The sequence below is a fragment of the Chinchilla lanigera genome, unplaced genomic scaffold (assembly GCF_000276665.1).
Source record: "Chinchilla lanigera isolate Chin_1 unplaced genomic scaffold, ChiLan1.0 scaffold00069, whole genome shotgun sequence".
NCBI lineage: Eukaryota > Metazoa > Chordata > Mammalia > Rodentia > Chinchillidae > Chinchilla > Chinchilla lanigera.
In genome coordinates, this window is record NW_004955470.1 from 12,012,074 (window position 1) to 12,036,703 (window position 24,630).

Below are 24,630 nucleotides of genomic sequence, written 5' to 3' on the forward strand. Positions count from 1 at the left end.
TTCCTTCTACATTTCCCGGTAGGGACGCGCTTTGTTTACTTCCCGCGCCTGGTTGGCACTGCCGGTTTTCCGACGGTAAACACAGCCTGCAGTGTCTCGCACCCTCGTAAGGCAGGGTCGTTTCTGGAGGTGTAAGTGTGGTGAGGCGGAAAGAGCAGGACGGAAAGGAGAGCTGAACCAGGCCGCTCTCATGGCCCCGCACAGGGCTTGCCGCCGAACGATCGCGAGTGATCGCGGCGTACTGCTCAGGTTTATTGCTCAGCGATTCCAGACCGTACTGGCTTATTGCTCGGGTTTGTTGTTTAAACGCTGTTTCAGGCGCTTGCCCAGTCAGTTCCTGCACTTAAGGATCCTAGTAACCCTGAGGTGGGCGCTGCTGTTCTCATTTTACAGGTGAGAAAACAGCCCACACAGGTGAAGTAATTTGCAAAATTGATAAAGCCTAAGTTTTTAGCTAGAACCTAAATGTTACCTGATTCATCTCATTGCTGTAATTATGCTTAAGTTTTCACAGAGCCAGAGACAACTTTCAGCTTGGAATAAAATGAATTTTACAGCTTTTAATTGGTGCTAGTTCCGACCTCTAATTGTCCAATTAAACCTGGGAAATGTCAGTCTCTTCCATTAGTATCTGTTAAAGATTTTGTGCTGATTTTTGACCACTAATAGCTATTGAGTTGAAGTTGGACTTGCTAAGTTTTAGAAATATGGAACAAAGGTGTGGTATTTGGTTGGAATAAAGTTTTGTTTTGCACAGTGTCTTGATTTTTAGATGGACATTGTTTCTTTTTGTGGCATTTTACAAGAATGAATTATAACAAGTTGGTAACATCTTGCAGCTGGAGACCCTGCCCAAAGAAGATCTCATCAAGTTCGCCAAGAAGCAGATGATGCTATTACAGAAAGCTAAATCAACGTGTACAGGTATTGGGTCAGAAATACTCATCTTGGCCAAACGTGGTAGTTCTTTAAGTAGTGACGGCCTGTTTTTATTTTCTTGTGGTTTCAAGTGAATCTTAGTCATTGTACTAGGATCTTAACATTCTAACCATTTACCGATGACTTCTCATGTCTAAACTAGCTCCCTCCGAGTTGTTAAAGTTAGGAAAGATGATTTTTAAAAAAACAACTTCCTAAAGTTAAAGCATTTTTTCCTTCATGTGCGTTGTAGATTGTTCTCAGTTAAGGATGTTTTCTAGGGGAGTCAGTTGAAGTGAGAGGAACAAAGTTTTAAACGCAAGGACATAATAAAAATTCTCAAGTAAAGTAATGAAGTATTGCCACTGCGGTAGGAAGCTGATTCTCTATTCAGTTCCCTTATTATTCCAATAAGAAAAAGATATTCCTGTCCTTTGTTAATAATTTCTAGTGCCTTAAACATATTAACTGCCCTGCCTAAAATCTAAGACTTTCTGCCAGAAAAAAAGATCAAATCATGTTTTGGAAGTTCGTTCAGCTTGTATTTAAGAGTAATTTATTTGGAAAGATGTTCTAGGCTCCAGAGCTAGGTATGATGAAATATCTAGATTAACATTTAAGTTTAATAAGAGGTTAGTTAAGATTATAGGTAAGAAGTATTTACAACTGAAAATAATAGTCTGGGATTCACTTCAAAGTTATCAGGGTTGCTGGACACATTGTCACTTCAGGGGCCTGAGGCAGGAGGATCACTTGAGCATAGGCGGTTAAGGCCAGCCTGGGCAACATAGCAAGACTCCATCTCAGGAAAAAAAAGGAAAACAAAACTTAGAAGGGTGATTAAGAAAGGAGAAGAAGGAGAAAGTACAGCTTAGTACGATTCCACATTGGCCAGGTGATAATTGTGGAAGCAAAGTGATGGGCACATAGAGATTCATCAGTAATCACTATTTTCTCTACTTTTTTGTTTGAAGTGTTCCTTAATAAAAAGGAAAAGAAAATGTAATACCATCCTGTGGCTGAAATTAATATTTGTCAAAGTATCTGCTGCATAAATATATTCTAATTTATAGATTTTGGAGGTTTTTTAGAATGTACTTAACAGTTTAGCTAGTACTATTTTCTATTTTTCACTTCTGAACTGAAATCTTTCCTTAGAATTGGAAAAAGAAATTGATGAACTCAAATCAAAACCTGTTGATGGAGGAAGTGATGATATTATTAAGGTAATGAAGTGGCTGTGAATGTTGTTTATTTTTTGACTTAGAGGAAATGTCTGATGATTAGAGTTTTTTTGAGGGCTCTCAGCCTGCTGGAGATTACTTGGCTTTCTGTCTGGCTTTACGCCTTCCTCTCTCACCTCGATGAGAATTTTTATCCTCGTATTTCACTGTTAACGACTCCAGAGCTCTATCTGCAGGGTGTTTTCGATCTCATCTTCTGCCCACATGCTCCCTAACTGTGGTCCTTGCTTGGTCTCTCTCCTGTTCTGCCCTGTCGCCCTCAGGAAACCTGCCACTCTGGGAACTTCAGTGCTTTGCAGTACTGGTACCTGTAGACCCTATAGACAGACCTATAGATCCATATCCCTGGTCACAACTGTGGATATTGAGCTGACAGTTACATCTCGAGCTGCCTGGGGAAAATCCTCAGCCTCACGTGACCAGTCTCCACCTCTGGCTGGCCAGCAGCACCACTAGTTTTTATGCCTGGCAACTTTAGAGACGCTTTTGCTCTCCAGTTTCCTGTGTCAGTCACAGGGCATGGCTCCATTTGTATGGCTTTCCTACCTTCTGGAGCCTTCTGTCTCCCTGCCCTGGCTTGGCAAGTGGTGCTCTCCTGGAAGTGGCCTTTGGTAGTGACCCTGTGCACTCGTGCACTTCTTGTGTAGCCCCGCTGGCTGGGTCCCTTGTTGCTCGCTGTCTGAGTTGATCATCTCATTTCCGCAGTTTTCCTAGGAAAGAACGCTTGGGGGGTCAGTTTTCGTGTTGCTTTAGATTTTAAAATGTGTTTACTCTGTTTGATTTATAGCTGTAGTTTGGTGTAGAACTCGAAAGCTCTCTCCACCTGCTTTATTTTCACTTTCTTAAGCAACAGTGTTATAGCAGAATTTCACCTACGAAAATCAGAGGTCGGCACCCCTCGGGTGGGTTCTGTCTCCCGTTGGTGTCCTCAGGGCACAGGCCCCCTGGACTTCTGCGCCCTCATCCTGTTGCCCTGGGAGATCTGGGTGTTAGCACTTAGTTCTCCCGGCATCTACCTAGTGGCGGCCAGGAGGCAGTGCTGTAGAGGCTGAAGGGTGAGCGGAGCCTCTTGGGACCCTCATCTAGAGCAAATCTCCCTTCCAGTTATCTGCTTTGTCTAAGAGATGTCAGTGGCTTCATTTTTCCACCACTATGTTCAAGTTTTTATTTTGGGGTTTAAATACTTAATATCACAGAGCTCATTCTTGACATTTGAATATTCTTTTTTTCATGCGTCTTAAGATTCCACATGTTCTATCTTTATGAGGAAGTAAACTCGTATTGTCTTAAAAGCTTACTTCTGGTTTTCTCCCATTACCTGTTTCCTTCACATTCACTTACTTTTAATGTGATCATCTGTGAAAATAAACAGCTGTGATTTTGAAAGTGATCTACATTTTCTGTGTCATCTCTGCCCATTGTCCGCCTACTCCACTAGTTTCCACACCCAGCGTAACCATTACGCTGAATCCCGCCTTCCTCCCCTTGTGTAAGGTTTTATTGCATCTGTGAGCATCACTTAAAGATACTGCTTTGCCAGGTGTGATAGCACACATCTGTAATCCCAGCGCTCCAGAGGCCTAGACAGGAGTGCCATGAGTTTCAAGGCCATCCTGAATTGTGTAAGGAGACCCTGTTTCAGAAAGCCTCATTTTTTCTGAGGAAAGAATAATTCAAAAAGATATGAACAGAACAGAGAAAAGGAGAAAAAGACATGAGGATATGAGAAAGCTCAATAATACATTTTGGAAAGCTGAATTGAAAGAAGAATAAACTTAAAAAACGCCAAGCCTCATTTTCTATAAATAAAAATACTGTTTTTTCCATTTTAGCTTTTAACGTTCATTAAAAGGGTGCCGTGTTGTTTGGAACAAGGTTTTTCCTCCGTGTCATCGCACATCACCAGGACGGCTGTAGAAGTCTGGGTTTACTGCCCAGATGCTGTTCCTTCAAGGACTGTGGGTGGGCATTGGCCTTGTGCCAGGCTTGTGCAGTGGAGTACAGTGCTGTGGACTGATCAGATGCATCTCTAAAGATTTAAAGGGTTCTCAGAGGTGAATGAGTGGAATTGCAGCGTGAAAAGTTACATAAAGGCTGTGCTGTAGGAGATAATGACAAAGTACATAGCTATGCTTACACTCTTCATATTCTTTGATGCCATTATAAATGATGTCCTTTTTTAGGTTTTCTTGTTTGTTAGCAGTAAATAAAACAGAACAAATTTTGTGCATTAATCTTAACATCTAGAGACTTCATGAAACTCACTTTCTAATTACCTATAGATGCTTCTGATTTTTTTGTATAATCATATCATTGATAAACAATATCAGTCTTTTAAGTAATGTCAGTCTTTTTTAATCTTTATTTCTCATCTCTTTCATAAGCTTTATTTCACTAGTGAGGGTATTTGATACACCTCCTCTTTGAGTCAGTGTCTCGCCGTATTGCACATGCAGTCCTCCTGCCTTAGCCTCCTGAGTTGGTACAGTCTTAATTAGAAGTGGTAGTGGGGGAATTAATGTTTTATTTACAATATTTGCATCTAGATTTGTAGTAAAATGGGTCTTTTATTTTTCCTTTTTGTAAAGTGCTAGGTTGTTGGTTTCTGATTTTGTAGGCTATCTTAGAAATTATTCTTGCTTCTATTTTGTCCGGACAAATTCACACGAAATTGGCATAAGCTTATCCTCTGGAAATTTGATAGAACTCACCTGTACAACTGTCTGTCCCTCTTTATTTTTTTGGCAATTTTTAACCGCATTTGGTTACCATATTTTTTTTCCTTGAGTCAGTAAAGCAACATTTGTCCAGGAATGTATATCTGTCTTACTTGAGCTTTCAGTATTTCTGATAAATACTTATTCCTGATGGTCTCTTTAGCCTGCTTGTTCTTCTGGCTTCTCCCTGTTCAGATTGTCAGCCAGTCCCCATTTCTGGATCCACACATTATTCCTCCTTGAAGCACTTGTTACCTTGGATTCCTTTTTTTTTTTTTTAACCTTCTTTCTTTCAGTGCTGGATTCAGCCTGAGAGCTCCATGCATACTGGCAAGCACTTACTTCTGAGCTATGTCCACAGCCCCTGGTATCTCCCATTGCTGAGCATTTTATTCCTGGAGAGTCTTGGCCTGTTTCTCTACATTCCTGCCTATACAGGCCCTTACACTATAGCCTTTTCTTGTTCTGATTTAGTTTATTCTTCTTTCAATTCAGCTTTCCAAAATGTATTGCACTTGCTCATATTCTCATGTCTTTTCTCCTTTTCTCTTTGTTCTGTTCATATCTTTTTGAATTATTCTTTCCTCAGCAGGGTTTAGAAATGGTGAGGAGATAATTATGTGTGTGGTCAAGCCACCATTTTTAACCTCATGCAAGCAAATCTTGCTGTTTTGAAACAGGCACTGACTGAGCGCCTGGACGCCATTCTTCTGGAGAAAGCGGAGACTGAGCAGCAGTGTCTTTCTCTGAAAAAGGAAAATGTTAAAATGAAGCAGGAAGTTGAAGTAAGGCAACATTTATTATATTCTTTTGTACTTGTAATTTAAGCTAAGACCTCAGAAAGCATCTAATACAGTTTTACCATATTATAAAAGAAAAAATGAAGATTTAAAAATAACTGAAATTAGCCAGGCGTGGTGGCACACGCCTATAATCCCAGCACTCAGGAGGCTGAGGCAGAAGGATCGTTGCGAGTTCAAGACCAGCCGGGTCTACAAAGTGAGCTCAAGGCCAACCTGAGCTGCATAGCAAGACCCTATCTCAAAAAGACCAAAAAAAAAAAAACCAAATTATTCACTTACACAAAGAGCTATTGTTTATTGTTTAATCTTTCTAAAAGCCACATTGTCATTCTTTAATAAAAATGAAAAGAGTAAGTTGATTTCATGTAACTTCTTTTTTTTGAGATGAGGTCTCATTATGCAGTTCAGGCTGGCCTTGAACTCACTATATAGCCCAGGCTAGCCTTGAACTCATAGCCTCAGCCTCCCGAGTGCTGGAATTACAGGCACGCGCTACCACATCAGGTGTTCGTGTGACTCTAAATAACTTTATCTGTTCAGCTCTAGGACATTCAGTAGCATATTTCTACTTTCTTGCCTGTTAGGTGTGGGCTGATCTTTTTCTTAATCTTTCCTGGTCTGTTCAGGTGTTGTCAGTTAAAGCTTTATGACTTGCACAGATTTATTACCTTTTAAAAGAAAAAAATAAGGGGCTGGGGATTTAGCTCAGCAGCACAGCGCCTGCCTGGCAAGCGCAAGGTTGTGAGTTTGATTCCCAATACCGAAAAAAAAAAAAAAAAAAATCAGAATTTTCTAATTCTCAGTTACTCCTTTTAACAGCTGTGGTGCTGCACGTGTACGTGGCTGGGCAGAGCCTATGCTTAATGCCTGGACTCTCAGCACCACTTGCGCAGGTCTTGTTCATCTCCTCGGCTCTCTGGTGAGCTGTGGCTGATGTCTTTCCTGAGTGCGGGTTCCTTTGTCTCATTCAAGTGATTTGTGCTTATTTTTGTAATAGGACTCTGTAACTAAAATGGAAGATGTACACAAGGACTTTGAACAGTCACGCAGAAACTATGTGAAGGAAATTGAAAATTTGAAAAATGAATTGATGACAGTACATTCCAAACACAGTGAAGATAAGGCTGGCTTACAAAAGGAGCTAGAAGAAGCAATAAATAAACAGGCAGAGCTTTCAGAACAACTTAAATTTCAGAGTAGCGCTGAAAGTGATGTTAAAAAACTGCAAGAAGAGATCCAAAAATTGAGGCCAGCCTTTGAGGAACAAATTTCCTATCTGCAAAAGCAGTTAGAAGCCACCACTGATGAAAAGAAGCAAGCAGTGACCCACCTCCAAGCAGTCATGGAGGCAAATTCCCAGCAGTACCAAAGAGAGGTTAATCGTTTGCAAGAAGAAGTGAAAGAACTGACACACCAGATTGAAGCATCAGCTAAAGAACATGAAGCAGAAATAGGTAAGTTAAACCAGCTGAAGGAGGACTTGGTGAAACAGTGTGAGGCCAGTGAGCAGACCATTCACAAGAAATACGAATGTGAATTGGAAAACCTAAGGAAAGCCACCTCGGGTGCAAACGCAGACCACCCAGGGGGTCCTGTCCTCTTCCAGGAAGATACTTTTATGGAACAAGTAGTAAATGCAAAAACCAAATACTTAGAGGATTCCTTAAAAGAACTAGAATCTCAATATAGTATCTTAAAAGATGAGGTAACTTATATGAATAATCTTAAATTAAAACTTGAAATGGATGCCCAGCACATAAAGGATGAGTTTTTTCATGAACGAGAAGACCTGGAATTTAAAATTAATGAACTGTTACTAGCTAAAGAGGAGCAGGGCTGTGTAATAGAAAAATTAAAGTATGAGCTAGAAGATTTAAATAAACAGTTTGGTTGTGCCGTAGAACAACATAAAAAAGAAATGCAGAGTCTCAAGGAACAGCATCAAAAAGAAATATCAGAACTAAATGAGACATTTTTGTCAGGTTCAGAAAAAGAAAAATTAGCACTACTGTTTGAAATACAGGGTCTTAAGGAACAGTGTGAAAACCTTCAACAAGAAAAGCAAGAAGCAATATTAAATTATGAGAGTTTGCGTGAGATTATGGAAATTTTACAGACAGAACTGGGAGAATCTGCTGGAAAAATAAGTCAAGAGTTTGAATCAATGAAGCAACAGCAAGCATCTGATGTTCATGAACTTCAGCAGAAGCTTAGGACTGCATTTAATGAGAAAGATGCTCTTCTTGAAACTGTGAATCATCTCCAGGGAGAAAATGAAAAGTTACTATCTAAACAAGAATTAGTATCTCAACTTGAAAATACCGTAAAGAGCCTTCAAGAAAGGAATGAAGTGTACTCACTCGGTCTCAGTCAAAGAGACATGATGTTACAAGAGTTAGAAGCCAGGATACGTTCTCTTACAGAGGAAAAAGAGGGTTTCATAAGTAAAATTAAAAGTTCTCATGAAGAGATAGATGGTCTGCACAGAAAGTGTGAAAGAGAGGAAAGCTTGGCCAAAGAACTTCGGGAGAAGGAAGCACAGACCGCCCAGCGCAGCAGTGCGCTCGAACGACAGGTAAATGAATTAACAGGAAAACTGGACGAGACTTTAAAAGAAAAGCATGAAAATGACCAAAAACTAGAAAAACTTACGGTTCAAATGCAAGCTATTTCTAAAGACCAAGAAGCATTGTCATCCAAAGTGAGGTCTCTTGATGAGGAAAACAGTAGGCTGTGTTCTGAAAAGGACCAGTTGAGTAGGGATGTGGAAGCTCTTCTGTCTCAAAAAGAAGATTTTCCCCTAAACGAACACTTTAGTGAGTTAGAAAAGAAACTGCAGTTAACAGTTGAAGAGCGAGATAACTTAAATAAACTGTTTGAAAATGAGCAAGTTCAGAAGTCACTTGTTAAAACTCAGCTGTATGGTTTTCTTGAACAAATGGGCTCCAGTGTTTCAGAAGAAGACGACGACATCAGACTTGTCCTACAAGCTGTAGGTGAGTCCTTAGCAAAAGTAAAGGAAGAAAGCCATAACTTGGCTTTGCAGTATGTGGAAAGGGTGTTAGAACTAGAAAAAGAAGCAAAGTGCCTTCAAGAAAAGGCTGATCAATGTGAAGAACTGAAGTCCTTACTAAGAGACTTTGAGCAGGAGACAGTTCTCTTACGGCAGGAGTTAAAAGGAGTATTGTCGGAAAAAGAGGCTTTGCATTTAGATCTTTTAGAAGCAAAGAACGCTAGTGAGAAAATGAGGCTTGAAAATCACAATCTTTTAATTCAAGTTGAGGAAGTATCTCGTGTATTACACGGCAGAACTGAAGTCCATGATGAAAAACCTATACCAGAACAGGAAGACCTAAGGCCATTACTGGAACAGAAAGAAGCTGAGTTGCAAGATGTAAGAGCAGAGCTGTTGTCATTAAAGGTACTGTTACTTTTTATTGATTCAAATTCTTAATTCTGGTGATGGACTCTGGAAAAAATATAAATTAACATTTTTACAATTTGAAACCAGAAGTAAATTTTTAACATTTAAGCTCAAGTGGCAAATACGTGAAAAATGCATTAAACATTTTCATGGTACATACCGTGCTTGTTAACGTCGGTCATTTGGGAGGTGTAGATCATTTTAAAATCTTGAGCTTAAATGATTAGGGGTTTAAATGTCTGGGTCTAGATATGAGCAAAGAACTGAGCTCTAGTGGTATTTTGCCTTGGGTACAATCAGGATTTTCTTTAAAGATCTTTTCATCTGGCCCTGGGAACTACTGCTTTTTTATAGCATGTGCCATGTACATGACAAGGTTAGTGTTGCTCAGTCTTGTCAACCAAAGGAAAAGACTGCATTTCTTGTGTCTCAAATGATGACCAGTTCATCATGGAGATGAAATGAATTGGTTTTTGTTTTCATTTCTCCTGTAAAATCTAGGATTCCTTAGAGAAATCACCTGTAAAAAATGATCACCTTTCTTCAGTGAAAGAAATGGAAGAGAAAATAGGTAACTATGGTATTATATATGTCGTCACCATTCATTAGACAGACGCGGTTAGTGCTAGAATAGATTGGAGGGTAAGCGGCCATGTGACAGATGGTGCAGACGCAGGAAGTCAGCATCTTCCTCACCCCCACTGCCCTCTACCCTCTGCTCCCCTTCGGTGCCCCTTCTGCCATTTAACGTGCACACCACGCTGCTGTGGCTCCATCTCTAGGTGGTCTGTGATGATTTTGGACTTCGCCCGTTGAGAGGCGTGATCTGAGTGCCGGGCTGCCCTAGACACTGGCAGAGGAGGCAAGTGACGAAGGTCGCATGCTCAACTCACTGCAAAGGGGAGCCAGAGGGCGGAGTTCCAGGGTTTTTTTGTTTTTTGAGATGGTCTTACCATGTAGCCCAGGCTGGCCTTGAACTCGCAACAGTCGTCCTGCCTCAGCCTCCCTAGTGCTGGAATTACAGGTGTGCGCCACCACACCTGGCTTGCCTGTTTTGAGTTAGGAAAAGTATGACAGAGTAGGGTCTTTGTTTGGGTCTTAAAGAATGCAAAATGTGACACAAGAAGGCCCGAGGCTGGAAGAACAGCAGGTCTCTGTTTTCACATCTGCAGCACCAAGAAGTGTGCCGCACGGGTCCTGGGGAGGGCGCCCCAGTGGGGGTGCGCTGGTGTGACCGTGATCTGACCCTTGCCCGCTTGCTGTCCACAGTGACATGATGGGATCTGTCTCGTTCCCATTTGAAAATGGAGAAACGAGGACTTAGGAGTGTGGTGCACGTGAAATTGCAGTTAGCACCCAGCTCTCTGGAATGGTTGGGGGGATGTTCTCGACAGATTGGTTTGGATGGCATTTCACATCGAGGTGTTAGGTGGGCTGCTGTGTAAATGTGAAGAGGAAGAACTACAGCAACGTCATTAAGTAGCCATGAGAAAGTCTGGAATGGTGCTGCACACCCGGGAGGCTGAGGCAGGAGGATCACTGCCAGTGTGAGGCCAGCCTGAGCTACGTAGTGAATTCAAGGGCAGCTGAACTACATAGCAAGACCCTGTCTCAAAAAGCAAAACAGAACAAAAGGCAGTGAGAGTGGCATCACCAAACCCGCGTAGAAGCAAGGCGGGAACCAGAGACGGTTCTCCGTCCTCAGACGAGGGGGACAGCAAGGAGACGGAAGTGGGGCGGCCTGCGGTGGGGAGGCCTGGGGTGAGCTGTGTCCCGGGAGTTAGGGTGGAGGCAGTGAGGGTGTCACCATGGCGGGCACCGCCAGCCCTGGGCTGGCAGTATGAGGCCGTTATCCTGGTGCCGAGAGCCAGAGCATGCTTGCAGTGGGTTCTTGGAAACATGGGGAGGGCAAGTTTCAGAGCAGATAAGGATGACTCTGAAGGGATTTGTTCTAAAAGAGGAGCGGGGCAATATGTTGTTTGTTTGTAAACAGGATGATTAAACCTGTGATTCTACTGCTTGGGAGGCTGAGGCAGGAGGATCACCATGAGTTCAAGGCCAGCCTGGGCTACATAGTGAGACCCTGGACCAGAAAAGAAAAGAAAAAAAAAAAAAAAAACAGGCAAATCAAGAGCCGTGCCCTCATTAGCTGCTTCCATGCCCTCGTTAGCTGCTTCCATGCCCTCGTTAGCTGCCTCCATGCCCTCGTTAGCTGCCTCCATGCTTCCCGTCTGTTCCTGACCTTGAGTTCTTGCCTGTAGTTGTCTTGTTGCCTCTCCGCTGTCGGGGGAGTGCTGCTCTGGTGCAGGAGAGTGGAGGAGGCTCGAGATGAAAGGCGGGCTAGGCCAGGCCCGACGCACACGCAGACTGTCAGGCATGCAGAGATGCAGGCGCACGCTGAGGGAAGTCCTGCCCGCTGCCCTCGAGTAGGAGGTTAAGAGTGGAGACCAGAGTGGGAGGAGGTGGTCAAGCATATTACAGGTTTAGTTGTAAAAACCAGATCCGCCAAGAGAAGGAGAGTATGTAAATATTTAGCTGCGTCTGATACCCTCTGTGCTTGGTCCCGGCTCACAGACCACCACCTGCCGCCCTGACACGGGTGTTCGTGGGAAGCATGCCAGTAGAGGAGTCCTGACAAGCTCTGCGACTCCTAGACACTGGCGACATGCTCTTAAAGTGGCTGTTGTAAGCTGGGCGTGGTGCTGTGGGCCTGCCACCCAGTGCACAGGAGGCTCAGGCAGGAGGGTGGCCACCAGTTCGAGACTAGTCTGGACTACATAGCAAGACCCTGTCTCTAGAAAATAAAGTAGGCCTGTTGTAAGAATTTTAAAAATGAAAATTTTTAACACTGTTTGCCACACTTTCGTTTTGAAAAGAAGATACTAATGTGTGGTTGGTTGGTTTACGGGAGGTGTGGTGGAGGTTGAACCCAGGTCCTTCCCGCTAAGCTGTATCCCCAGCCCTTGTTGATTTTTACTTTGAAACAAGGTCTCACTAAGTAGCTAAGCTGCCCAGGCTGGGCTCCAACTTGCCATCTTTCCGCCTCAGCCTCCCAGAGTGCTTCCGTAGGGCTGTGCCACTATGCCTGGCTAATAGTAATGTGGTTGCTCATTGTAATTTCAAGCTACAGATTTTGTATTCCAAAAGGAAAATTAGCTTCTGGGGTTAAAAGAAGAAGGTAGGGTCCCTTTTTTTCTTCTGACCTCATATATAATCCTTTTGTTTTCTGTTTTTCAGGAAATCTGGAAAAAGAATCCAAAGAAAAGGAGGAGAAAATAAGTAAGATAAAACTAGTTGCTGTGAAAGCAAGGAAAGAGTTAGATTCTAGCAGAAAAGAGGTAAGCCAACGGAAAAGCGCAGGATTCGGGAATCTTACTTTTTAGGAAAACCAGGAATTTCCTGTTTTTGAAAAGCGGGAACTTTACTGTATTTTAAAATAGGCGCAGACTCTAAAGGAAGAACTCGAGTCTGTTCGGGCAGAAAAGGATCAGCTGTCTGCGTCGGTGAGAGACCTCCTTCAGGGAGCAGAGAGCTATAAGGTACTCGGTGATTTGTAGTAAGCTGCGTCCTGGTTAGTGAGGTAGGAAATGCACTGGCTGTGTAACACTGACCCCCAGACAACCCCAACTCCTCTGTGTTCGTACCCCCCTTTTCTTTTCACAGGGTAGCAAAATACAATGCCGAGATATTTTGTTTGTTTGTTGTTTCGGTACAGGAATCAAACTCAGGACCTTGTGCTTGCCAGGCAGGCGCTTGTGCCACTGAGCTATGTCCCCGGCCCTATACCTGACTTTACATGGTGACTAACCTTTACATGGTGCCTCTAAACTCTTGTGTTTTATAAATAAAATTCTCTTTGGGAATATCCTAATAATGGGATATTATTAGGCTCTGATAGTGGCTGTCCTTGTCCTGGCTGAGTAAGCAAGCCTGAAGCGGAAACAGCGGGTCTGACAGGAGAAGGGAGGCGCGTCGCTTGGCAGTGCAGTGCTCGTCTGCCTCGGTACTATGAGACGCTTGTGAGAAAGATGGAGCCTGAAACCGCCACACCGGTCAGTGACTTCGTCCTTCATGGACTTAACTCGCTCGGCGGCCGTTTCCATGCTGGCCAGAGTCCCGTTCTGTGGTAGGTGGCGGTCAGTCAGGTGATCTCTGCCAGCCTGCAGTCCTGAGCCCCTGGCCTTCGGTGTGGAAAAGACCATACACTAAAATTTATTGAGGAACTGCAATAACAAGAGAAAATTCGGAGGAGGAATCAGGCAGATGAACGCAGAAGCAAACCAGTGTGCCGGGCAAGCTCTGAAGCCCTTCATGCCGGCTCAGCGCTCCCTCCACCAAACAGCGATGAGGAAGGGTGCGGTCCAGTGAGGCCTGGAAACCCTCGGGTGCAGAGCCAGTAGCAGCAGTTCAGATCTGTTCTTGCACCAGCAGAGCTGTGCTGTACCAGGGCCATCTAAAAACAGAAGTCAGTGAAGAAGGAATTACAAAGGTGGTGGCACACTCCTGTAATCCTAGCACGTGGGAGCTGAGGCAGGAGGATTGCCATGAGTTGGAGGCCAACCTGGGCTATATAAGTGAGTTCAGGGGCAGTGTACGCTACATAGCAGGACCCAGTCTCAAAAAAAAAACAACTTAAGGAAACTAATGAAGTTTTTATTTCACTTTGTGCAGCAGACTAAGTTCTGGATGAACCAAAGTACTGTATTTTGTGAAAAATTTTTTAGAAATCATCTTTTAACTGACTTCTGGGTATAAAAGGCTTTAAAACTTAAAAGTAATTTAAGAAATTACAAAGGAGAAAATTAATAGATTGACCCTGACCTATGTGTGGAGGGAACTAATAAATGAGATGGTAAGTTCTCTTAGATTGCAGACTCAGCGCCTGATGTTACAGATCGGGGAAGGGGGTAAGCTCTGACACAGATCCCAAAGATGGATTTATAAGACCTCCTTTATATTAAGGACACTGATCTTTTGTCATATTTTCATATGTAAATTTACATTTTCATGGTTTAGTGTCATTTTTGTATTCAAATTTACATTTTCATAATTTTCAGTGTAAATACTTCATGAACATCTCAAGTGGAGTCATAAAGCTTATATCAGGAGGGCTTGATTATATAGTCTGACCTATTGAATGTGCAGTAACTTAAAGTAAAATCTTTTCTTTGTTGAAGAATCTTTTATTGGAATATGATAAACAGTCAGAGCAGTTGGATATGGAAAAAGAACGTGCTGATAATTTTGAGCGTCACGTGGAAGATCTTACAAAACAGTTAAGAAATTCCACTTTTCAGGTAATTTTAAACTGGGCGTGTTCCGTCTAGATTTTGTGTTTGTTCTTTCCTGTCCCCATTTTGCTCTGCTGGTACATCTGGTCTCTTGTAAGGTTTGCTGTATTAGCATCGACAGAGGTACTTATTAAACTTCTCCTTGGTTTAGCATTGTCATTCTGTGGAATTAATTGTGAAATCTTCAGTTTTTACACTATGCTAATATTCTCTTTAATGCACTTTTTCTTCCTCTCCTACCTATGTTTCCTGCATGTTTACAGTGATGAATCGTTTGTCATTCCAGTGTGAAAAATTAAACTCCGATAATGAAGATCTCCTGGCCCGTATTGAGACACTTCAGTCCAATGCCAAGCTCTTAGAAGTACAGATTTTAGAGGTCCAGAGAGCCAAAGCAGTGGTGGACAAAGAACTAGAAGCTGAAAAACTTCAGAAAGAGCAGAAGCTAAAGGTGAACACAATCCTGTGAAATTGATCACATATACAGTAATACTTTTATCAAAATATTTGAACAAAGAGAAGGCTTCCTACCTGGACGTGGTTTATGCTTTTAATTTCAACACTCAGGGGACTGAGGCAGGAAGACTGCCACGAGTTCAAAGCCAGCCTGGACTGCATAGTGAGACCCTGTCTTTTAAGAAAGGGGAGGGGATTTCTAAAAAAGTAGGATTAGTGGCCAGGCATGGTGGCACACACCTGTTACCCTTAGGGTTACCCTTAGGTTACTCTTAGGGCAGCACTCAGGAGGCCGAGGCAGGAGGATCACTGCAAGTTTGAGGCCAGCTTGGGCTACAAAGTGAGTTCAAGGCCAGCCTGAACTACATAGGGAAACCCTGTCTCAACAAAAAGTAGTATTGGTGAATACAGCAGAGGTCATTGATTCTTTAACACGTTCCAGTTCTAAGTTTAAAACTCCAAGTTGTGATTTTTGAGGCATATGTTTTTGAAACATTGAAAAATTACCCAACTTTTTATGTTTCTTACATTTTTCAGGTTCATCTTATAGCCTCTAACAGATCCTTCTTAATGTTGGTTGGATTATGAGGATGGCTTTTATTTTTAATTTTAGGAATATGTCAGTACTATAAATGAGCTTGAAGAACTTCAACTGCAACTTCAAAAGGAAAAGAAACAGCGTCAGAAAACCATGCAGGAACTCGAGCTGGTTAAAAAGGTAAAGTGAAGCACTAGGCAGAGCTGACGGCGCGCTCGCGTGCCTGAGCCGCTAGGTGTACGTTACATTAAAGAGGGTGACCAGTGGGTGTCGTCTGGGCCGCTAAGACGGCCCTTCGTAGGCTCTGCCTCAGGAAATGGAGGTCTCTAACTTACTTCTCTAAGTGCCCGTTTCCAGAAGAATCTAGGCTCGGGTTATTAGTTTTGGCATGATGTTTTCTGTACGTGATTATTGTATGACACGTGGAAGCTTAATTATTATCAAAGCTTGCAGTTTCTCTTATTCTTAGAATTGTGACTGATTTTTCTCTGCTTTTCCAAAAATTAGGCTAAAAAGAAAAATACAGTAAGAGCCACTTAAAATACTGAAATATTTTAAATATCACAAATAAAGAGCCCCAGAAGACTGGCACTGCCAGTTGTTAATAAAAGTTATAATGCAATACAGTGAACCTAAAAAAGTTGAGTTAAACAGTTAGAAAATATTCTACGAAGTTAGAAACTAGAAAATCTCTAACCTCTCGTTCTTAGTGCTTACACTATTTGTGTTTTATGAAGAACATAATAGGACCTGTTTATTCCTGTGGCATCATTTTAGCAATCTTACAAGTGAAAATAACCAAACTTGTAATCTGTGAATCTTCTATAAAATGTGCAGGACGCCCAACAGACTACACTGATGAACATGGAAATAGCAGACTATGAGCGTTTGACAAAAGAATTAAATCAACAGTTAACTAATAAAAACAGCAAGATAGAAGATTTGGAGCAAGAAATAAAAATTCAAAGACAGAAGCAAGAAACCCTACAAGAAGAAATGAGTGAGTACTCCGAATTCACTTTGCTGTGTAATTGTTTCACAGTAGGTTTGGGGCACGGCTATTAGCTGCCCTCAGCTTTTTTTTTATTATTATTATTTTAAAGAGTAAAAGAAGGATAACATAGTAATAGGGGGGCTTACCAAATTACAGACAAAGTGGTAGGAAATTATCAGTGGTTGTTTTACATATTGTTATCTACAAGATAGTTTCTCAGGAAAACAGATACACAAATAATAGTGAGCTACAGACAAAAGTGGTAAGTTATTATCAATGGTTGTACTATACTTTGGTATCTTCAAAATGTTTTTTTTTTTTTTTAAATGGTTTCTAAAGAAAATAAATAGAGCTATACATGAGTGACCAATTGAATATTTATTGATTATTCTCAGTGGTTGTTGTAGGAAACACAGTAATAAACATACATCCATTTACAAAATAGCATAGGAACATTACAGAGTTATGGACAGATTAGTAGGAAAATATCAGTGGCTGCTGTAATACATGGTGGTATCTTCAAAGTGGTTTCTCAGGAAGACAGAGATACGCAAGAAGGATCTAACAAGTAGTTACAGCCTAAGGGTTGTGAAAAATAGCGAATTACCTCCTCACCAGTGACTCCTTTCACTGAGGTGTGACGGCTGGAAGGAAGGCCAGGATTGAAAAGAAGGACCGAGAGACTTGCACCTGTGTCTAGCAACAGGCCGTTTTCTTTATCCTCTATAGTTGTGATTACCCGGGGCTCCTCCCTGGAGATGACAGTCTGGTCAGAGGGAGAAGGCGGAATATGCCCCGGGCCCCCTCATCCTGTTGGACTAACTGGTAGCAAGGGTCTGAGCTCTGGGGCCTCTGCTTCAGAGGGCAGACCTATCTCCAGCAGTCACCTCTGCATTCAGGGCATGGCCCAGGGGGCTTCTTAGGGCAGTTCCTCTTGAGGTGGCCTGGCTTGAACAGTGGTGGCAGGTGAATGCAGTCGTCGAGTTCTTCTTGCCCTCAGCTTTTGACTGTGGCCAGGTGCATCTGACCCACCAGGCCGTGCTGAGGATCAGGCGGAGTGCGGAGACCATTGCCACTAAGAGGTCTGTGCTGCCCGTTGGCGGCTGATGCACTCATTCATTTCAACACTGGAGTACCTGGTACATGAGTAATACAAGATTGTCGTTGCCCACAAGTCTCTGATTTCAACAAATTGGGAAAATTTAGTAGTGAACTATTCCTTTTTAGGAAGATTCTATTTTATCCTTAAAGTATCTTCTCATGTTAGCATTGAAAACTGAATTTTCCTCTGTATCTCACAAATGGATATATTATTTTAATTCAGGTCAAAATATTTTTTACTTCTGTTATTTCGTTTTCATTGCATGGGTTTTTTAGAAGTGTTGTTTACATTCTAAATATTTAAAAGGTTAAATTTCGTGACAGGGAGTGTAAGTTATGATCTGGGTGTATTTCACCCAACCTTACACCGTTAGAGGTTTCTTTTCAAATACGTTTCTTTAGTAGTTCCTAGTGGTATTCCCTCGTGGCTAGGGTTAGGGTTAGTATGTTCTGCTTGTGACTTCAGTCCTGTTAAATTTATTGGGCTTTGCTTTACTGCCCAGCATGGGGTTTGTTTCTGTCAAGTTGCTGTGTGCTTGACAGCCTGGTGTTAGAGTGTGTTCATGTTACACAGAGCATTCTCTCGTGCCAGTTAGGTCAGTGTCCGTCAGTCTCTTCTGTCTAGTGCTGTCTGTCTGCTTCCTCTGCCAAGTACTCATGGTGGCTTGTAGTCTCTAACCGTAATCGTGGAGGTATTTCCCTGTGCCGTTAATGCTTTGTTTCTTGTGTTTAGAAACCCTGGTGTTGGCCACATGTACACCTAGAATTATGTGTTCTTAGTGATTTGCTGCCCCTCGCTGTGGACAGGCTGCGTCCCTGGTAGAGCTCCTTTCTCTGAAGTCTCCTGTAATGTTAATTGGTAGTTGTAACCGCACCAGCTCTCTGTATTATTACTTGCAGGATCTGTCTTCTTCCATCCTTGGCTTTGACCCTGTGTTAGGCTTTTTGACAGCATGTGGTTACACCTTGCATTTCTCTGTCTCTGCTATAATTGAAAGCTTAAACCATTTGTTTCTGTCATAATTTTTGTGGTTAGGTTTAAATGTATCACCTTCCCAGTGGCTGTTTTTCTGTCTTCTCTAAAATTATTTTTTGTGCAACCGTTTTATCTCCTTTACTAGCTTATTAGTTCATTTTTAGTGGTTGCTTTAGAGTTTTTACTGCGCATCTTGAATTTATCACAGATTACCTTCACGTAAATCACCACTTTTTATATATTTTGAGCATCTTATGGTAGTACACTTTGCCTTTCCTGCAGTTTTTTCCAGTATAGAGGATTGAATTCAGGGCCTTCACACTGAGCTACATCCCCAGTCCTTCTTCAGAATTTCGTTAAATGTTTTTTTTAATTTTGAGACAGAGTCTGGGTGAATTGCCCAGCTGTGCTAGAACTTGGAATCCTCCTGCCTCTGCCTGTCAGAGTGCTGAGATTACTGGTGTGCACCCCAGCCCCAGCTCCTGCTCCTGCTGCTCTTATCACCATGTCATGTATCTGCAAAGTACATTACAGCAGTGCGTGGTACACTGTTGTTTTTGTTTGAAAATAGCTACATTTGTTTTGTTTAAATGCAGCCATGTCCGTTTGTCTGCATGTGGTGGCTCTGTCCTGCAGCCAGGTGCAGGTGAGTGACCTGTGGCAGGCACGTGTCCGAGCCCGTAAGGGACGACTGCCGCGTGTGTTGCAGAGCCGGGGCCCGGGCCTGCGCAGTGTGCTTGCCCCCTCAGCTCGAGAGTGCACTGTGCTGCGGACTCCTAGGGGAGCGCGCTTTCGGCCTTGGTCTGTCTGGAGAGGTCCTCAGTCTGTCAGAGTTCTGTGCTGTGCTCCCCCTTGCTTGAGACCCACTGGTGACTGGGGAGCTTTTCCATGTGTAGGAAAAGTTTCACAGTCTTTCAAGCAGGGCCTCTCAGGCCGTTAGCCGATATGGCCCGACGGTCCGCGGTGTCTGCCCATTTCTGTCTTGTTTCCACCCGTGCGTGTCCACGCTCCCCAGGCTCCCGTCACGTGTTCCCACGTCTCCCAAGCTCACAGCAGACGCTGTCCACTCTGCGAATTCCACGTGCGAGCCTGCACTCCACATCTCCTGAGTTCATGTGGTCTTTTTATGTTTTTCATTTCTGTTATGTTCATGTTCTTCAAATCCTTGAGCATGTTTAATAGCGGGTTTAGTGGCCTTGTTTGCTAGTCTGTCCTTTCTGTAATTTACTGATCTTTCCATTGGCTGAGTCCTTCCCTCCTGTGTATAAATTGAATTCTGCTTCCTTCTTTATATGGAAAGTAGTTTTTAGTTAGATGTGAATTTTTCATTGTTAAATGGTGGAATTTTCTTTTTTGGTTCATTTTTGTTTTTCATTTAAAAAGTTAAACTTTGGTGCCCCCCTCATCCCAGCACTCAGGGGACTGAGGCAGGAGGATCATGACTTCAAGGCCAGCGTGGGCTGCATGGCAAGACTGTCTCTAAAAAACAAACACTGACAGCGCGGTTATTTGGAGGTCAACTGTGTCCCTTTAGGAATGGTCTTCACCTCCAGCCAGGAGTCTAAGCAGCCATCCCTGCAGGCCAGCACGGCCCCCCCCCCGCCCCACCCCCAGGTGGTGCTGCCCGCTGGTGCCAAGGGCCCTGTCCTCGCAGGCCTGGCTGGCGGGCGTCGGCGACTGTGCCCCAGGAGAGCCCCAGGTGTCCAGAGCAGCTCGCATGCCTCACGTTGGTCCCCAGCCCTGCCCCAGGCTCCCAGCCTCTACAAGTGGCGTCTGCGCTGACGCCCCCTCAGGCCCACTTGAGCCTGGGTCAGTGTGTGCTGCTGTCCAGTGTCAGGAAAAGACCTTTTCTGCACTTGGTTCAGTTTCCTGTTTTACAAGTCAGAAGCAGAATTTCCATGAAATAATTTGAGGTGGCCACAGACATAATACCACAAAACAAGATTTTGGGATATAAATGATGAGGGAGTAGTGTAAGAGGAAGTATTGCAGAAGGACTACGTAGTAAAGTCAGATAAAATTTCCAAACCTAGGCTGAGCATGGTGGCACACAACTGTAGAAACAGCTATGCAGTGGGCCGAGGCAAGATGATAGCAAGTTCAAGGCCAGCTGGTCTCAAAGAGAAAAAAAAGACCGAGACGCAACGTATGGGTCCCATCTACTTTTGCTAGATGGTGTCTTGTGAGTTCCGGCGTGAGTGTCCAGAAGCCAGAGTGAAGACAGATTCATCCCATATGGGGCTCGTGGCATTCGCAGTAACAGCAGGCACAATGTCTGAGCCATGGCTTCCTGAGCTGTGTGGGAAAAGGCTTTTTTGTTGTAAAGGGCCCTGCTGTGGTGTGGGCTCAGCCTCACTGTGTCACTGGCACCTGGAGACGGTGGTGGAAATCCCCACAGCAAACTCGCGCTGGGTGTGCAGTGTCTGTCTGGGGCGCTCCCTCCGTGGGGTGAGGCTAAGCCAGTTCAGGAAGCACTGGGAGCCTCAGCAGTGTCCTCACCCCTGTAGCAGCACACCTCCCACCCTGGCCGCAGGACGCTGTGTCACCAGCCCAGGCCACGTCGTGGCTCACACAGGTACATCTGGGAGTGACACAGCAGGGAAGCCAGGCGTGCAGAGTTCCACTCGCCTGCTGTGTCCAGGCACGGGCCGTGGTTGTCCATGTGTGGGTTACTCACTGGGCCTGAGCTGTGTCTCTAGTTTTCAGTACACATTGACTAGTAGGGCTGTGGGTTTTATTTCTTCCCTCGGTTGTGTAAATTAGCAAACCCGTGTATTTTGGACTGAAAGAAAGGCGCAGTCCTTTGGAAAACTAAGAAGAGGTGCTTATTCCAGATAGCACCCCTCTCCAGCAATACCTCCTGCGTGCAGAGATGAGCAGTGCTGGATGCAAGCCCAGCACCCATCAGAGTCAGAGGCCTTGTAGACGGGGACAGCTGCTCTCAGGCCCAGGAGAGAGGAGTAGCAAGGCTGTGTTTGAGCCATGGCCTCCTGAGCTGTGTGGGAGAAGGCTTTTTCTGCAGCCTTCCTGCAGCCCGGGTGTGGGCAGAGCCTCACTGTTGGAAATCTTCACTGGGTGGAGTACAGGCTTTGCTGGTTAGGGAGAAGTGATTGAGTACAGCTATTTCTGATCCGTTCATGAAGGACCTGAACACCAGGAGGAAGTGATTGGTTCATTTTAAAGACAAGAGAACTACTGCTAGGGATCGGGGTGACTGGGGCCTGGGGGTAGGAGTGCGGAGTTCAGGGTGACTGGGGGCCGAGGGAGGGAGTCCGGGATCTGGGTGACTGGGGGCTGCGGGTAGGAGTGCGGTGTTCAGGGTAACTGGGGGCCGGAGGTGGGAGTCTGGAGTTAGCGTGAGGAGGCAGCGTCAGGGCAGCGTCAGGACAGCGTCCGTGTGAGAGGATGCAGTTGCGCCCTCAGCCTAGTAAGCTGTGTTTGTGTTTATTTTTATTTGTTTATTTTGGGTTTTTGACACAGGCTCTCACTATGTAGTTCAGGCTGGCCTTAAACTCCCTGTGTAACCCAGGCTGGCCTGGAATTCACAGGGACCCACCTGCCTCAGCCTTCCGAGTGCTGGGATTACAGGTGTGCCCCACTATACCCAGCCCTTCGGTCTAATTCTCATTACCGTCCCCGGGAGGGTACTGATTTTTCCCAAGAGATGCTGTTTTTCCACAAGTGTTATTTCATCTGTCTTTCACCCTTTCCTGCCTCCCACACCCTTACTCACCCTTTGGTTCCTTCTGCTTCTTGGTGCTTCCTGCGCATGAAGTCTGCCTCATTCTGCGCAGAGTAGAGGTGGCCTTCAGACGTGCGGATTGTGTAGCCTCTGTGTGGCCCTGCTGACAGGTGCGTTCTGCTTTCCGTTGTCGTATGAGGGTCGCCCCTAGTCGAGCCTAGGGTGCTCCTTGGTGTTGCTTGGTCTCAGCTCTCGGAGCACCTGCAAGGCTTCATAGGTGATCTGTGCCTCCTGAAATGCATTTTTGGAAAGGGGTAAGTCCTTGCTGGAAGTAACTGAACCAGGCTTACTCTCAGAAGCACAGTTAAAATACCCCTCTTCCTGTCGACTAGGTGCATTCGCGTGTGTGAATTTACCTCAGCCAGTGCTCGCCAGGTCCTTCGGCAGCACGGCTCCACACTCGTGTAAGCGGTCTATGTTGGAAGCAGGCAGACCTGTAAACGGGTAAACCCGGGCCTTGCATGACCCCAAGGCCTCAGCCCGGTCTCTTGGTTTGCTTCACAGCAGCTTCACAGGGTCGCCTGTGATTCCACAGTGAATCTGCTTGTCCCTTCTTGCCTGTGTTTCTTCCTTACCTCTGTCAGCAAGGCAGTTTTTGTCTGTTTTTTAAATTTCTTCCTTAGTGAGCATTCTTTTGCTAACAGTCCCTCCCCCAAAAAGTTACTGCATCTAAGTTGCTGTCACAAACGGGTGTACGCCTCTGGGGTGACAAACGGGAAATACTCAGCACCTCAGGAGAGGCTTTTTATTTTATTTTATTTATTTTGCGGGGTGGCGGGGTACCAGGACTTGAACTGAGGACCTTATGCCTGCCAGGCAGGCGCTTGTGCCACTGACCTATATCTCTGGCCCCTGAGGTGCTTTTCAAAAGTAGCCCTTATCTTTTAGAGATGAAGTGTAGCTGTGCTTTGGTTTTAGAGACATGCACGGAAGTATTTACAGATTGACTTGCTTTCAGATGACACAGCAGGCTCAGAGAGTAACTAGGTGAGGCACTGTTCAGGGGGTGACAGACTGCCCAAGTCTCCGGGGTGTGTGAGCCCCACAGTCTGCTCATACCCTGCTCCCTGTGGTGGCACCGGAGCAGCCACCGGCCGAATGTGAAGGGGTAGGCCCGCTGTGCCCGGTCAGGCGGCGCCCAGGGAGCGAGCCGAGCCCCACGCTGCTGAGCGAGGTCCGCGTGGCCCGTGCCGGCCGTGTGTGGGAGGCTTCCGGTGATGACCGCGGTTGCCGCTGCAGTCACGTGTGTCTGAAACACCCCATGATAACGAGCTACAGCAGCTCCTTTAGAAGCAGGTTCACACGAGGAGGTCGTGTCCTGCTGGGCGGGCGTCTGTGCACTTACGGAAGCTGTTTCCTCTCTCTGTGGAAATCCCTCCTGGGTCCAGCCTCGCTCCAGTCTTCCCTGCAGCAGCATGAGGAGAAACACGCCGCGATCAAGCAGCTGCTTGTGAGAACCAAGAAGGAGCTGGCAGACGCAAAGCAAGCGGTATGTTACGTGACTCCTTCCGACCTTGGCATTTGTTCGTAGTCTACTGACGCGTAACTGCGCTTTGCAGTATGTTACGTGACTCCTTCCGACCTTGGCATTTGTTCGTAGTCTACTGACGCGTAACTGCGCTTTGCAGTATGTTACGTGACTCCTTCCGACCTTGGCATTTGTTCGTAGTCTACTGACGCGTAACTGCGCTTTGCAGTATGTTACGTGACTCCTTCCGACCTTGGCATTTGTTCGTAGTCTACTGACGCGTAACTGCACTTTGCATCTAAACGCTGTTTTCATTCTGTAGGAAACCGAGCATCTCATCCTTGAAGCATCCTTAAAGGGTGAGCTGGAGGCAAGCCAGCAGCAAGGAGAAGTCTACAAAGTAAGACTCTGATCTCGGAGGTGGAAAAAGGGCTTTGCGTGTGGCAGGGAGCGCCCTCTAAGGCAGTGGTGAGCTCATGGCGTGCGTGCTGCAGCGGGCTGTCCGCATCCCGGAAGGGGTAAAAGGTTCGCCTTTGCTCTGAGGAGATGTAGAAAGAGTCCTCGACATTCTGAGGAAGTGGTAGCAGTCAGTGAAGCGTGGCGTGTACCTCAAGCGGAGTTATCTTTATGCTCTTCAGGATGCTGGGGTGCTGCAGAGCAATGGGAAGCAGAGTAGACCTGCCCCAGACCTCATCTTCATCCTCTGAGACACTGCAGTCACAAGAAACAGGGTGTAAAATGGTTCTGTGTGTGTAAGCTTCGTGTATATATAAATACAGAGCCCACCAAAAACTGTATACACACTTCAGGACAAGCAAACCCTCCATAAATGTGTTCATACTAAACGTGACACATCATGAGATGAACACATGTGACCCTTGGCCACCACAGTTACAGGAGGTGCTCAGACGGTGGGCGCGAGCCTCCAGGCACTGTTACTACGGTGAGCTCTGCTGGG

The 24,630-nt window shown here is 44.8% G+C and overlaps 1 protein-coding gene across 3 annotated transcripts in view; it reads left to right on the forward strand.

The window, feature by feature from the left end:
* Gcc2 (GRIP and coiled-coil domain containing 2) overlaps positions 1 to 24,630 on the forward strand; it is a gene marked incomplete in the record, with an annotated part of 42,020 nt that overhangs the window by 468 nt on the left and 16,922 nt on the right. For all 3 annotated transcript variants that reach the window (XM_005400800.2, XM_013522791.1, XM_013522792.1), the window contains 13 exon segments: positions 840 to 924; positions 2,077 to 2,144; positions 5,560 to 5,664; positions 6,680 to 9,103; positions 9,608 to 9,677; positions 12,344 to 12,444; positions 12,547 to 12,645; positions 14,284 to 14,403; positions 14,684 to 14,848; positions 15,467 to 15,571; positions 16,229 to 16,391; positions 23,593 to 23,693; positions 23,995 to 24,072. In XM_005400800.2, coding sequence (XP_005400857.2) covers positions 840 to 924; positions 2,077 to 2,144; positions 5,560 to 5,664; positions 6,680 to 9,103; positions 9,608 to 9,677; positions 12,344 to 12,444; positions 12,547 to 12,645; positions 14,284 to 14,403; positions 14,684 to 14,848; positions 15,467 to 15,571; positions 16,229 to 16,391; positions 23,593 to 23,693; positions 23,995 to 24,072 — 3,684 coding nt within the window.